At 36.0% G+C, this 14,931-nt stretch overlaps 2 protein-coding genes across 2 annotated transcripts; one reads left to right on the forward strand and one right to left on the reverse strand.

The window, feature by feature from the left end:
• Positions 1-1,807: 1,807 nt before the first annotated feature.
• LOC128879490 (synaptogyrin) lies at positions 1,808-10,823 on the reverse strand. The gene is made up of 5 exons (XM_054128670.1): positions 10,567-10,823; positions 8,150-8,376; positions 7,149-7,296; positions 6,544-6,787; positions 1,808-5,543 (listed from the first exon to the last, which is right to left on the reverse strand). Exons 1-4 carry the CDS (start codon positions 10,663-10,665, stop codon positions 6,572-6,574), a joined length of 690 nt encoding a protein of 229 aa, XP_053984645.1. The 5' UTR covers positions 10,666-10,823; the 3' UTR covers positions 1,808-5,543; positions 6,544-6,571.
• Positions 10,824-11,648: 825 nt separating this feature from the next.
• Positions 11,649-14,736, forward strand: LOC128879597 (F-actin-capping protein subunit beta). Its single transcript, XM_054128904.1, has 4 exons — positions 11,649-11,805; positions 12,390-12,601; positions 12,722-13,094; positions 13,417-14,736. The coding sequence occupies exons 1-4, from the start codon at positions 11,803-11,805 to the stop codon at positions 13,648-13,650; spliced, it is 822 nt and encodes a 273-aa protein (XP_053984879.1). The 5' UTR covers positions 11,649-11,802; the 3' UTR covers positions 13,651-14,736.
• Positions 14,737-14,931: the final 195 nt, after the last annotated feature.

Genomic DNA, 14,931 nt, shown 5'->3' on the forward strand with positions numbered 1-14,931 from the left:
TAATAAAGCACATTAATTTTGCATCCATATATTCATAAACTAACTGTTGAAATTATGAGAAAAGAATTAACTTTGATTTTAAAATAATATAAGTAGCAGAAAGTTACTCATTATGTTTTAATTTTTCACTTCAAAAAAATGTCTATAATGGACTTGAATCTAATATAGGGATACATAATTGTACATGCAGCCCGCGAAATCGTTTGGGTTGGGCAGCCCTGTTTTAAAACGTTTCCAAAAATCAAAACAATCGGATGCAGACACCTAGAAAGCTCTCCTGCGAGTACGAAAGAACCAAGACAGAAGGTTCCGACACTTTCACGATCCTCCAAATGAAACCGTGAAATCTACAGATACTTATGTCTATGTATGTATATATATATATATATATATAAAAACGAGATCTACGCTACGTAAAGATGTAACGCAAACTAATACTCATTAGTTGACAATTAAAAAAATAAATTACAAACATATTTACAATGACGGAGTTACGACTACTGGCCTTCGCTTCCACATAGAGTTGAAGTGATATTCGTTCCGATGAGACACCTAGTATAATCACAATGATACAACAACTATATAATAATCGTTACTTTAGTAAATACTCCCTTACTCTCAGTGAGAACAGCGTTCACGTTGCGCGAAGTAGTAAATAGTTCTTATTACAAAAACAGAAGTTTCAGGTGAAAGTCAAACACCGCGATTTCCATTCTTATTGGCCCGAGGAGAATTTTCCTCTTTCAGAAAATGTTTTTCCTAGGCGGCGACAACGCTACATAACAACATAAACGTTATTCAATAAATTAAACGAAACAACTTAACGTCTTTGTCTTACTTTTTCTTCGGTAGATAGTTACACATATTTTTACCGAATTTGTAACGTTGTCACTGCAACGAACGTGGAAACTATCGTATCACCGATTCGAGTTATTAAAACGAACGCAATATCGACAGCGTTCCGAAAGAAGTAATAGCACAGCTTATCATAAAAACGGATTTTTATTCGTTACTCTTGATACGACACGCTAACTGAATTTACCATTCAAGTATGGTAGCATGGTCAACTCGAGAAAAAGAATAGTCGTGCAATTGGTGTTGCTAGGTATTTAGCAATTTCTTTTTCGATATCCAATATCGCTGGAACGTTAACGTATACGTTGTTTAAGCCGAGTATCTCGAATGGAATAAAATGGAAATGTAAGTCATTCGTCGTCGTTCATATCGATCATGTAATAAGGACCGTGGAGATATTATAAATAGAGCAGAGGAAACATAGATTGAAAGTGGAAATGTTCCATGGTGTATCTCCCTTACTCTATCTATAATATTTCTATGGACGCTGTAGCTTTTAACACTTTATCTAGCGGGCTATTTAGAAACAGTCTTTAATTAAAGAAAGAATGTTCTACAGTGGCATATGCCAATCTAGGCTGACAATAATTCCTCCATACTGTTACCGAATACATTGAAAGCCAAGTCTGTTTCCAAACACTAATCATTGTAACGAGACAACAATCAACACAGTAAATAAATTCGAATAGCTAAATACTGCAATTAAAAAGCTTATAAATTCCCGGTAAATAAAGTGTTAAACAACTAACTAACATCGTTATATCGATCATATAGTACAGACCGTGGAGATATTATAAATAGAGCAGAGGAAACATAGATTGAAAGTGGAAATGTTCCATGGTGTGTCTCCCTTACTCTATCTATAATATTTCTATGGACCCTGTAGCTTTCAAACAAATAAATGAATAGTACTTCGATTCGATACGGGGTTGTCAGCATTAAAACAAGAAACTCGAGTCCGCAATATTCGTTCGTCGTTGCGAACGTTTATTAATTACAGAAACGCAATTTGATTAATCGTACAACTAAATTGAGAAACTGGAAGAAGAACGTTTCGCGAATCGCAAAGAAAGAAAAAGAAAAAAGGTTACAGTTAATTACTTTAAATGTTAATCGAACAATGCAAGGTGGAATTGTTTAAAAGTCTTACGACAAAAATATATATATATATATATATTCGCTTTAATTGCTCGTAACATTGCTCTCCCAATTTCTCAATTGCATCCACTGTACATACTACGTACTGTCGAGTAATCGTGTTCGCGGCGTATCGAACTTATAATACCAACATCAACGTAACTCAACGTCAATTTCGTTTCTCGGCTTCTCGTCGTAAATGAATCGTTACATTCAACCGAAATACACGCGTAATTGCGACGCAACGATGAACATTCCAGACCAGTGGCGCATTATCTTATAGACGAGAAAAACATCTGCCTAAGTTCCCAATCAAAGGGGCCTCTAAAAATTCATACTCTATACGTGATACACAAATTCAAAGCGTCCTAATTAGACTGCGGATCTTTATGTAAAATAAAATCTTCGCGAACGTGAAAATTGAACCTAAATAGAAATTTATTTTATTCTGCAAATATATTATAACGCGGACTTTACTTTCAATCTTTTTTTATATTCTTGCATATTGTTTGCATTTTGTAGGTTCTCGCACATTCAAACTTTCTACAAATGCATAAAGATCCGCAGTCTAGTCATAATACAAACGAGTTAACACGTTGACTGCCACGTCACAAAAATTAATCTGGATAGGAGCTTCTGAAGAGGTAGCTTCTAAAGAGCTCACGAAAATAATTATATTGCCGTTTCTAATTCTACAGAAAACAAATTTAGCCTCTCGGGAATTTCCACGATTATCAGGCTGACAGTTAATGTGTTAAAACTATTAAAATGCCCCTACATAAATACGTTTGTGTTATGTTGTACACTTTGTTGATGATTTAAAAAAAAAAAATCTAAGAAGAAATTAAATCACATTAAAAATTCCCTCGGGGAAGAAATGTTATATCGATAACTTATATTGACGATACAATAAAGAGAATCGATGAAAACTTATCAGATTAGGCGTAGGTACATGTAGTATTTCAGAGGTGTTTCTTTTACATTACGTATAATTCGTTTGTTCCATTGTCTCGACGACGTCGGTGTAAACTCGAAGACGTTCTTCGTTCGTTTGTGTGTTTCAGAGCTCGAAAGATTGAATTTTATCTCGGACTCCGAGGTGTAACGCGCCACCGTGTGTGTGTTTTTAATTTATAAAAAGCGTAATCGCGACCCGCTGATGCGTCGACGCGGCGTATTGCGAGTTCGAAGACCCTCTAAGTAAGACCGTGCCGTAACGATAAGTGGAATCAAGGTACAATTCAATTTCCAACGGAATCCTAATGTCACGATAGGTCCTGCATTTGTAACGTTACAGTCGTATCCGCGATTCTCTATGAACACGTTATAACACGGTAAAATATATGTGCATGTAACTACTTAAGAATTATTACAGAGCCGCTATCCTTTTTATCCGTTTACATTACATATATGTTATACAGCGTGTCCCGTGTAAAATGCTATAATTTATTTTCTCGGGAACCAGTGATGCTATAACTTCGAAAACGAAAAATCCTACGTTTAAGCGACTCGCTTATTATTTCTCTTTTGAATGGAAGGTGACATTGATTTTGTGTCGTTTGAATAGCTCTTACAACATTTGCTTCGTTAGTTACGGAGAAAACTGTTTGTAACACTCTACACGGGACACCCTGTATGTGTAGCGTGTATACATATATACGTGTACATATACACAGTGTTCTGAGAACAGCAATACGAATGAAAAATATAAAAATTCCCCGATTGAAAGAAGAAAACAATCGAAAGGGGGTAGACGACTCTTTAGCTATCCGCGGCTGTGCGTTTGCTCTGGGGAACGTTCACGGTTCTGAACGGATGACAAAGCTTCGTACACAGTCAATTTTTTTGTTAAATCGTGACTCGATTCGAGAAAATCGAGGCTCGGAAAAAGGTTGAGTCACTTTTCTACGCTTCCTTGATTTCAGCTACGCAGAATCCTTACATTTCTCGCTTGTACTGCTCTATTATCGACACATCTTATATATTATATTATAATATATAATATACATATATATGTATGTATTTATATTTGTATATGCACGGTGTCCCATTCATCGTCAGCACCTTAAATACATCTGCTACTATTGAAAATGTGAAAAAGTGGTCCAGTGGATCACCTTGAATCATTTCAAGGCTACCAGTATTTTTTTTTTACATAGTACCATACGTAAGCTCAACGATTCATGGATGATTCGTAGCCTTGAGAACGAAAAATTAGTCCTCAATCCTTAAGATTAACGCGCAAAACTCCCAATCTATCTTTTATTCGAACCTCCTTCGCTTATGGATATCTCCCGAAGCCAGGATGTTATAGACTCGTCGACCTGCACGATTCGAGCGTTCTTTTGTTTAGTGGCTCTGAAAGATCGTTAAAAAATTGTAATCGTTACGAAAATATGCACAGTAAAAAAGAAACAACGGGCGTGACATTCGTCGTGTACGATGTAGCTGGAAGAAACGCGATTCGAGCGTGTGAGCGTTTACATGGAGATATATTCGACAAGGTTTCACCCTCCTCGTGCTAAGTTATCAGCGGATTGTGAACTTATTTTACGAAACGGGCAGTGTTCATCCGTGTAAAACTAAAAGGAGCGTCGCAGTCACTGGCGAGGAAGCAGTCGCGAGCGTTACAGCGAGCATTACAGCGATTGTTGACGCGATATGTTCGTCGTATCGAACGTGCAAACATCACCTGTCCGCCTGATTTATCGTCCCTGGTTTACATTCTGCGGAGTAATTCTACTTTCCTCGATTTTATAAACATACTTTCTCGCCCTCAAGGTTACTTCACGAATCGTATCATGGCCTGTATGGGCTCGTCAAACGTTCAAGTCGCACGCTGATATATCATTTTACCAAATAATTTTAGTTTGTTCGCAATATAACGTACACATCTTAATTATACAATTACGTAACATAGAGGTTTAATTAACAAAGACATTGAGTTAGCGTTTCCCTTAGATACTCTTTCGTATCTTCAATAGTAGAGCGAAGATGTTCGCGATAAGTGGGACACCCTGTATATATAATTCTCTGGATGGTGAGTGTCCATCTTACTCTCTCGCGCGCGAGCTCTCTTTCTTTCTCTCTCTCTCTCTCACACACACACACACACACACAGCCACGCACGCATCGCTCTTTTGCACTCTTCGTTATCTCAATTTCGAATGTGTACCCAAGGGCAGTAACCCAATTTTTTTTTTGTCTTTTATTCTTTCTTCGTTTTCGCTTACGCCAATTATTCCAGGTGTAAGACTTATTAAGTGGTCAACAATAAGAAGCACAGTTTTAACAAGTAACATTTTGTTGTCTTTCGCGCATATGCCCACGCATTCTCTTCTATACCCCTTCTCCTTCACGTCTGCTTCCCTATCTCTCGCTTTCATCCCCGTCTAAAGCCATTCCCGTTTCCCTTTCATTCACTATAGTTGTCTTACTATGAAAACTTACTCTATCGACATTGCTCAATGACTTATCGAATGATCGAAGAGTTTCTCGCGGAGCTTCTGTCTTCTTTTTCCTACTGATTTTTGCGTTGTGTTTTGAGTTATCTAGGAAAGGAAATTTTCACATAAATCACTGTTCAAGTATGCTTCTATAGGTGGTGTTTGAGAAACGGTTATAAAGGGATGAAACCAGCGGCGAGTCTGGACGCGTAGAGCCCTGAAGCTAAGGAGCGAGAAGCTGAGGAGTTCTTTGTTTCTTGGATATCGCAATGCTTCTGAATAGTATTTTAATTAAAAAATTAATAAATAACGAGTTGAAGCTTCGTTATATTTAGTTTTACAGTAGATCCGCCCCTGGTTGAAATCCGTGTGGGCAGAAAAGGTTCTCTCGTGTATATCGCATCTAAAATCGGCACAAAATCAATTAGCTGCTCAAGGTCACCGAGGAGGACATCCCCGCTATTCTATCTCTCGCCTTTTAGCGTATACTTTCCGTTTCTCGAAAAAAGAATCGTAATAATCACGCCTAACGCGGTTTACAGTCAGAAAAAATGACCCGGAGTGACTGATTAATTTTTCAATTTAAGGACCTCGGACGCAAACGTAACAACTCATTTATTTATGTTCAGTCTGCGGATTTTGCGCATTTACGACGTGCAATAATATAGAAAATATACGTAATGTATATTGTATATATTCTACGATTATTATAATAATATCGTTAATCCATTTTGCATAAGTGCACATACATTTTAGTTATGTTTACCATTTATTATATAACTTTATATCGTGAATGCATAAAATCCGCAGGCTATTCGCGTTTAACCTTTTCAACCAACTGTTTATAGTTACTTTGAAATCTCGAACAGTATACACCGAAGGAAAACTGATGAATTTATAACTCCGTGCATTCATAGTTTAGAAAGATGACCGGAAACAGTTGGTGGAAAGATTCCAACCCAAACAATGGTTTGTTACGAGTACATCCAATGAAATCAATTTTCCTCCCAGATTTATATGAATCGTTGCAAAATTTGTACAATATATCGGTGAGTTAAAGTCGTCGTTTCTGAAATGAATGGGCGTGAAGTAGATTTCATTTTACCGATAGTGTTAGATTATGTCTGAAGGGGTTAGTAAGCCGGAGCTTGGAAATCGGGCATCCGTTGTTGCTGTTGCTGTTGTTGCTGCTGCTGTTGACCGAATGGCGGATCTTGGTATCCAGTGTCGTTCGCGTCAGGGTAGCTTGTATATCCTGTCCCACCGACAGGATCAGCCTCGTAACTGGGAGCGAAAGCGGCGTCGGTTCCTTGCTTGAATCTTTGGAAGGCGAACCAGGCGCAGGCGGCCTTCAACAAGAAGATAAAGAGCACGTTGAAAACAAAAATAATGCTCCATTTTCCGTGCTTGATCCTTAATAAAAATAAAAACTATCAATTATACGCTCAAAGAATTTTTAGATTAACCCTTTGCATTCGAGGCCTTTTTTTCTGGTATCTACCAGCAACTCGAGATGCTTTCTTAGCATTCTATTGCTACGAATGCTAAGCTATCGAGATTTGAGGATCAGATCAGGTTTATTGACATTTCGAGTTCCAAAGAAATTAAACCTAAAGAAACATTATTGCTGATAGATTTGCTGCGTGAAACCTAATGAGTGGGAGTCACCTCTCGAGTGCAAAGGGTTAAGAATGTTTATCCTATATGTACCCAGGTAAAAATGGAGAAGAAGGAAAAGGTGATGGCGCTTTGGGCGTTGCACAATCCGTAGTCGCCAGGCGGTGGACTCGACTTGTTCCAAGCGTTAGTTAAGTAACAGAATCCAACGAAGTAAAGGAATGCCCAGAGACCTGAATATCTAAACAAAACATTAAGGTAAGCAAGAATTCGGTATGAAAGGATTCAGACATGATAAAGTTAATTCTAGAGCAAGTGAAAAGAAGTTCTATAGAAGTTCTATAGAAAAGTTTACTTTGTCAATCGTGCTGAGTCGTGTGTCATGCACTGACAAGGTAAACATTTTTTTCGTACAACCTTTTAACAGATTAATGAACATTGTAACAAACTTCTTACAACTTTATCGCGTTTAAAGCGTATTAACCCTTTGCACTCGAGAGGTGACTCTAAGTCACCACTAGGTTTCCTTTAGGTTTAATTTCTTTGGAACTCGAAGTGTCGATAAAATGATTGTCGTTGAGGCAAAGGTGACCTGATTTTCAAATCTCAAATTAGAGATCTCATTTTTAAAGTCAATCTAAGCTTAGCATTCGTGACAATAGAATGCTAAGAAAGCATCTCGAGTTGTTGATAGATACTAGAAAAAAAGGCCTCGAGTGCAAAGGGTTAAAGTATACATGAACACCAAAACTACCAAGGTCAACGCATACCTATTATACATACCACTATCTTTGTAAGTAGAAGGAGGCTTTATCAAGAAAATTAATTCTCTGTTGCCATTATTACCCCTCAAAAATTGCAGTGAAAACACCGTTAGCAATCCAGTGAAGTTTAGAAAGACGTTAGTTGTACATAAGTAAATTTGACTTGGTAGTTTTAATGTTAAGAAACATTTCAAGCAAAAGTTGCCCATTACAAGTTGCTCCCTGTGCCATTTGACACTAAAGCCTCCAAGAAATCAGCTTGTGGCCTTTTATACAGACACACCCCATAGAGAGAATGTCATTTTCATGTAGAGAAAATGGCAATAATACCCCAAGTCGAGGAGAACGAAGTGCTTCCTAGTCTTAACAGAGGACATCTGCTCGAAGAAATACTCCCCAACCAGGAACCCGATGCTGGCTAGAAAGGCGAACACTCCGATTCCTATCCCGTAATTGCAGGCGTTGTGGTCCTCGTTGTAGATGCATACCTCTTTCCCGTCTGCCCTTGTTATGTAACCCTTATTGCTTATGCATCCAAACACGATTATCGCGAAGAGCTGGAAAATAAAACAATCATTTCAAGACGACGTTAAGTATAATTCTACTTTAACAGAAACATTACATCAGATTACAGACATTATAGCTACACCACCAGTTACTAACAAATATTCGACTCTGAAAAGCACAACTATCAATCGAGTAACTGAGTCAAGACAGAAACAGATTCATTGATTGTTAAATGATCTTGTACTTGGTGACAAAAAAAACTTTCTCAATTATTAAGGGAGATGAAGGACATAGCAGTTGGCAGCATCAACGAGGAAATGCTTCACAATTTATGGGTGAGTCGTCTTCCAGTTTCCATTCGACCACAATAAGCAACTTTGTATTCTCGAATAAACTATTCGACTGCATCAACCCTTCGCAGTACAGATCATCTGGTCTCTGTGCTTCTTCGTTGAGACTCACTGTACTACAAAGGGTTGAGGGAAGGGGGGGGGGGGGGGGAGGTTACATTAGGAGGCTCGATATCAAGTGTTTCTCGTGATCACAAGGTAGAAATTTGGACCAACAAAGGAAATTTGTTGTAAAATGGAATATTTAGGGTGGACGTGATTTTTTTTATTTTTTTCTTGTTGTTTATTTATGTTATCGTGGCGAATAGTATTTGGAGACTGAATTACCCATTATTATGTATTATATATTGGGAACGATTATTTAAACATTGTTTCATGAAAATTTAATAACATTATGAGAAAGGTTAAAAAGGAGGTATTTTTATGTAATTCGAATGTGATATTAATATCGTTGTTAGTTCATATATAATAATATAATTGAGAAAAGTTATGTATTATTTATTTATAAATTTATATATTATATTATAAATATAAGTATATGTAATATAAATATGAATTTATATTTATATGAAATAATATAATATATATATATATATAATAATAATAATAATATATATATAATTATAATATAATAATAATATATAGTAATATTATATATTATATTATTTATTTATAAATTTTTATATTACAATTGACAAAATTTGTATATTATTATATATGAACTAACAACGATATTAATATTAGTTTCGGATTACATAAAAATACCTCCTTTTTAACCTTTTTCATAATATTATTAAATTTTCATGAAAACAATATTTAAATAATCGTTCCCAATATATAATACATAATAATGGGTAATTCAGTCTACGTTTCCTTTTATTTCTTTTATTTTATTTTATTTCTAAAATGTTGTCAATTTGCGCGAGAAACGTGTCAGGTTTCGTCGGAATTTCGGACATTTAAAATAATCAATACTCTCAGGAACTCCGTAATTCAGCACTCGTCGATACCAAATCTAAATTATTCGACAATAGAAATCGTTGATATCGCAAAAATTTACGCTCGCTATGTTTTGTTCTCGTAAGGATACCGATGTCCAAGTATCACCTCGGTTATCGTAATTATGGAACTACGATTACCGCGAAATATTTCGAATTTATTTATAGCTATTTATTCATATTTGGAGATCGATGCATCTTGACAACGGCAGATAACGAAATTTCGTACGATTCTCGCCCGGAGAGCGTATAGATTTTCCCTACCGTTCCGTAGAAAGCCAGACGATTCAAGCACCGCGATATTCGCGCAATCGTGAATTACTCGGGGCATGAAACTTCAATTAATAGATGTTCCCTTTCTCGATACGATTTCCTATATATTTCAAACTGCGATTATATCCTCATCGAAACCGTGCACCCAAGCCTCGAATTACGCCCAAAATCGATCCCAATCTCACCCTCGATCAACTTAACTCGATCATAAACTCGTTTCCCTGCTTCGAAACCGAAAATCTTTTCGGATCTCTCATTAACCGCGAATCGTTTCTGCGATCTGACACCAGCGAGATTCGCCTCGTCGAGAATCGCACTTGCTTCGACGAACATTCGGATTACACCTTGGACGTTCTGAATCTATTCAATTTGTTTGAACGACGACGATGGGATTTGTTTGAAAAATGAATAAAGAATTTTACGGGATCCTGTATTATGGGGTGTATCGCAGGAATTCGCGAAAAATCAATAGAACCCCATCGTGTTGGATTGGTGGGGGGGAGTGGTGGTTCACCCTTTAAAATCAATGCTCGCCGCGTAAAATCGACATTATCGTTGATACGCGACGACGTCGTCGAAGCCAGGAGTTAATCGGTGGATTTTCGATGAGAGAACTTACCAGGCATACGGCTTTTAAGATGACTTGAGGCCTTTGAATGAAGGCAATGGGGTCGAAAGGAGCTCCTGCCTTTCCTCCGCCGTACGCTCCACCGTCCATCTTGTTAGTGCGACTGAGCTGAAATTTGAAAGCTCGAAGCTGGCGGAAGCGCGCATGCGCCAAGAGTGGCTACCCTTTTTTCTACCCCCACCACTGTCGCTCTTTTGGGGTGGATCCTCTCGCGAGCGCGCTTCGGGTGGATCACGAACTGGAAACGCGGCGCAGATAGTCCGGCGGCCATCTTGTTTTCGTCAACTGGTAACGCTATCTGTTTCTAACGCGGGAAAGTTTAAACATCTCTTCATTCATTCATTTATTTAAAGTGTGTAACTTATTATACACATTGACATATGAAAATACAGGGTATCCCAAAAATGTTGTAACTCCTTGAAAGAGATGGTTCGGGAGGTGATTTGAAACAACTTTTTCCTTAGCGAAAAAGAGAACATTTTTTTTAATACCTTCTGTCGGTAATTAGATTGTAGTGGCGCCATCTAATGTCGAAAATAGGAACTATTCCACGACAAACTTAGGCGTTTTCCCGATAGAGGCGCTGAACATACTCCGAAGGTAGTTCGGTATGTTCACCGCTAGATGGCGACACAAAATTCCCGCGGGAAATTTGAATTTTCTTTTGATTTAATTAAAGTTCATTAGAAGCATTTGTACTACTCATGAACACTCATACTACACTCATACTATCGAGTAATTCAAGAGTCTTTCTCGTATAAGTAATACATTAATCAATTTATTTTTCATTAGTGACTTGTCTCGGCTTCGCTTGTGCAATATTGAATTGCACTAAAGATAATTCATTCTAACATGGTCGAGTAAACGCAGTTTTTGTTTTCACTCGATCGAGTTTGTTCTCTATATGAAATTCGATAATTTCTATCTAAAGAATCGCTATTGACATTAATTATTTCTTTACTCGTTAATACAAGCATTTATTAATACATACGAATTATTCGCGATTTAGTTATTAATTCGGTATTTAAGTTTCATCCGTATCAAGTTGATAGCATTGTATAACGTATGGCCAATCAGCGCTAGTCTTGACACGCCCCTCGAATATTCGTTTTCGGTGATCGAATGCGGGTCAGAGAGTAAACAGTTTCGATAAATTTTTCATTGATTTTGTAATTTCGATTGATTGATGCTCTGATCGACGTTCGAAAAATTTGTCAATTGTTTAAAATGGTGAGTTAACGCTCCCAGTTAATAACTATAACGTTATATTTCTTTAAGATTTCGTCAACTAAAATCGTTGCTGTAACTATTAATAGAGAACGTTACATACAATAAAATTTAATTTTTTGGAATCTTTTAGGGGCAATCGAATTTTTAATAACTGTACATTGTAAAAATTAATCATTTTTAACGGTTTTAAAGGCACTGAAAGAAATTTCATCTAACCTAAAATGATATAAACGTCAAAATGGCGGCGCCCACTGACATACATTAAAATTTTGATTATTTGATCATTTCCAAAGAAATGTGTAAAATATTATAAATATATATGTATATCTCATCCTTTCCTAATAATTGTCAATAATTGTCTTAATACTTGTTAATAACAATTGTAACACTTTCATTTCTCATTCAAGTTAAATTAGATTAATATTGTAATTATACTTAAACGAATTTAAATAAATAGCGAACATAACAATATTTGCTTCTACTTGAATTTAATTAAAGATGCATAAAATCAGTGGTTAATCACAATCACAGTGAAGTTATGTGGATAATGAAAATTTATTTATCATTACGCATTATTATTAAAGACGGAACAACAGATGGATTGTGCATTGGATTTGATGAGAAGACTGCCACCGCAGCAAATTGAAAAGAATTTAAGTGATTTAATAGATTTAGTGCCATCTCTGTGCGAAGATCTATTGTCTTCTGTTGATCAACCTTTAAAAATTGCAAAAGATAAAGAATCCGGAAGAGATTATTTACTGTGCGATTATAACAGAGATGGAGATTCCTATAGGTAATTTAAAATTTTAAAAGATGCTAATGTTGTTTTAAAATTCTTTTCCTTCATATATTAAAATTATACTATCCTATTTTACTAAACTTAAAACTAACTTCTTAATTCTAACTTTTTCAGATCTCCTTGGAGCAATACGTACGATCCGCCACTGGAAGATGGTTCGATGCCTTCCGAGAGACTCAGAAAGCTAGAGATCGACGCGAATCACGCGTTCGATCAGTACAGAGAACTTTATTTCGAGGGCGGAGTTTCTTCTGTTTATCTCTGGGATTTGGATCATGGTTTTGCAGCAGTGATTCTTATTAAGAAGGCTGGAGATGGTTCAAAGAGAATTAAGGGCTGTTGGGATTCGATCCATGTAGTGGAAGTCCAAGAAAAATCTAATGGAAGGACTGCGCATTATAAATTAACTTCTACTGCGATGCTTTGGTTACAGACTAATAAGCATGGATCTGGAACAATGAATCTTGGAGGCAGCCTTACTAGACAAGTATGTTTGTAATTATTAATTTTATTAGGTAGACCGAAAATTAATGTTGTTTATTTTATATTAGATTCAAACTTACCAATAAATGTCTATGTTTAATTCATTATATAACCCCCCTCATTGTCAGCAACCTTTTGTCACCTAGTGTGCAAATTTTCAATCCCAGAAAAATCAATGAGCTGATAAATGATAAATAAGTATTTAAGATGGCAAAAACGACATTACTTTCCAGTCCACCTAATATTACAATTAATATCGTACCGATTATTTGTTTCAATTGAGTATGTATCGAATGCACTTAAATTTAGTAAAATATTGCTTCCAGGCGGAACAAGATGCTCAAATAAGTGAGAGTTCTCCGCACATTGCTAATATTGGACGTATGGTCGAAGATATGGAAAATAAAATCCGAAACACCCTAAACGAGATTTATTTCGGCAAAACAAAAGATATCGTGAACGGATTGAGGTCTGTCCAATCTTTAGCCGATCAGAGACAACAAGCTGCCCTCAGGCAGGATCTAGCGGCCGCTCTTCAAAGGAGGAACGCTAATAATTGATCCTGCGAGGAACATCAACTTTCCTTCGATTTTGAAGAGTGTCAATAAAAAAAAAAACCAGAAAATATGAAACAGATAATCGTAAATGATGAAATTAAGATTCGATTTGTTGCAGTCACTGTGACAAGAATTTTCGGACGGTTTCCTGTGATGCACAGGGTGCAATGGTAAAGATGAATTTTTCCTGAAGTATTAAAGAATTAAAAAAAAAAAAAAATGAATAATTGATCATCAATTATTAATTATGTCGAGTTTTCGAATAAAATATTAAGAGACATTACGAGTGCTGGGTTTTATATATAGGATGTGTTTAAAGGTATGTAACACATTGTATCGATGTAGTTTACTTGGAAGATAATCAGTTGACGATAATTTCATAGAATGTATATTTGTGTTCGAAAATCTTTGTCCTTAAATACAGGTATAACAAATTCACGTACTTATATGTCGTCTCATTGTGCAATCGTCTCTTGTATTATCAATTTAAACATACACGTATCGAATATTAATTTAAGAAAGCGTTGTTATGACGTTTCCTTACATTTTCATACTTTTGATGTATCGTTTATTATTCGTTTTATGAATCGCTATATTCCTCGTTACTTCTATAGAAATTCGACCTATGCGAACGTACAAAGCCTTCGTGATAGTGCTTTATGAATCTTTTTTTTCTTTATCAAAGTAATATGATTTTGATCATCTAGTGTACATACACGCCACGTCTAAGACTTATAGTCAATAAGTTACAAAAAACATGTCTCGTAATTGTACAAACGAGTCTAATTTTTACAACGAATAAATTAGATTAAAAAAAAAAAAGAAACAGTCATCGGCACACAGACGCATCTTCGTTTTTGTGTTACATATCTTTCGGCATACTGCGTGAATGCGTGTGTATGTGTGTATGAGTGCGCGCGCGCCCGGCGCTAGGTATTAAGCGTGAGCACAAATTATATATATACATATGTATATATGTAATGGCACTGGTAATGTTTTTTTAACCATTAATAATTATTAATAATACAAAATGTAAGAGTATTAATGTTTGAAAATGTAGGAATATTAAAGAGAATATTTGCGAATAAATTTTTAACACTGTTCAATGCTTTCCTAAACAAACACTTAAAACGTACTAATAAATTAGTTTAATTCCGAACTAAATGAAAACATTTGCGAACAACGATTTTCAGGTTCATATGCAGGTATTCGACTTTAAATTAAGCTCGAGTAAGTATCGGATGTAATGTTCAAAAAACGTTTTCAATTACATTCAAATTTTAT

Source organism: Hylaeus volcanicus, chromosome 7 (genome assembly GCF_026283585.1).
Source record: "Hylaeus volcanicus isolate JK05 chromosome 7, UHH_iyHylVolc1.0_haploid, whole genome shotgun sequence".
In the NCBI taxonomy this organism is placed as follows: Eukaryota; Metazoa; Arthropoda; class Insecta; order Hymenoptera; family Colletidae; genus Hylaeus; species Hylaeus volcanicus.

Excerpts from the sequence above, each read along its gene's own strand:
- LOC128879490 (XM_054128670.1), bottom strand. The coding sequence starts at position 10,665 with ATGGACGGTGGAGCGTACGGCGGAGGAAAGGCAGGAGCTCCTTTCGAC. Across the intron at positions 8,377-10,566 it reads TCTTAAAAGCCGTATGCCTG|CTCTTCGCGATAATCGTGTT; the intron begins GTAAGTTCTCTC and ends TTTATTTTCCAG. Across the intron at positions 7,297-8,149 it reads TTCGTTCTCCTCGACTTGGG|ATATTCAGGTCTCTGGGCAT; the intron begins GTATTATTGCCA and ends TGTTTTGTTTAG.
- LOC128879597 (XM_054128904.1), top strand. Across the intron at positions 12,602-12,721 it reads AGAGATGGAGATTCCTATAG|ATCTCCTTGGAGCAATACGT; the intron begins GTAATTTAAAAT and ends TAACTTTTTCAG. Across the intron at positions 13,095-13,416 it reads GAGGCAGCCTTACTAGACAA|GCGGAACAAGATGCTCAAAT; the intron begins GTATGTTTGTAA and ends TATTGCTTCCAG.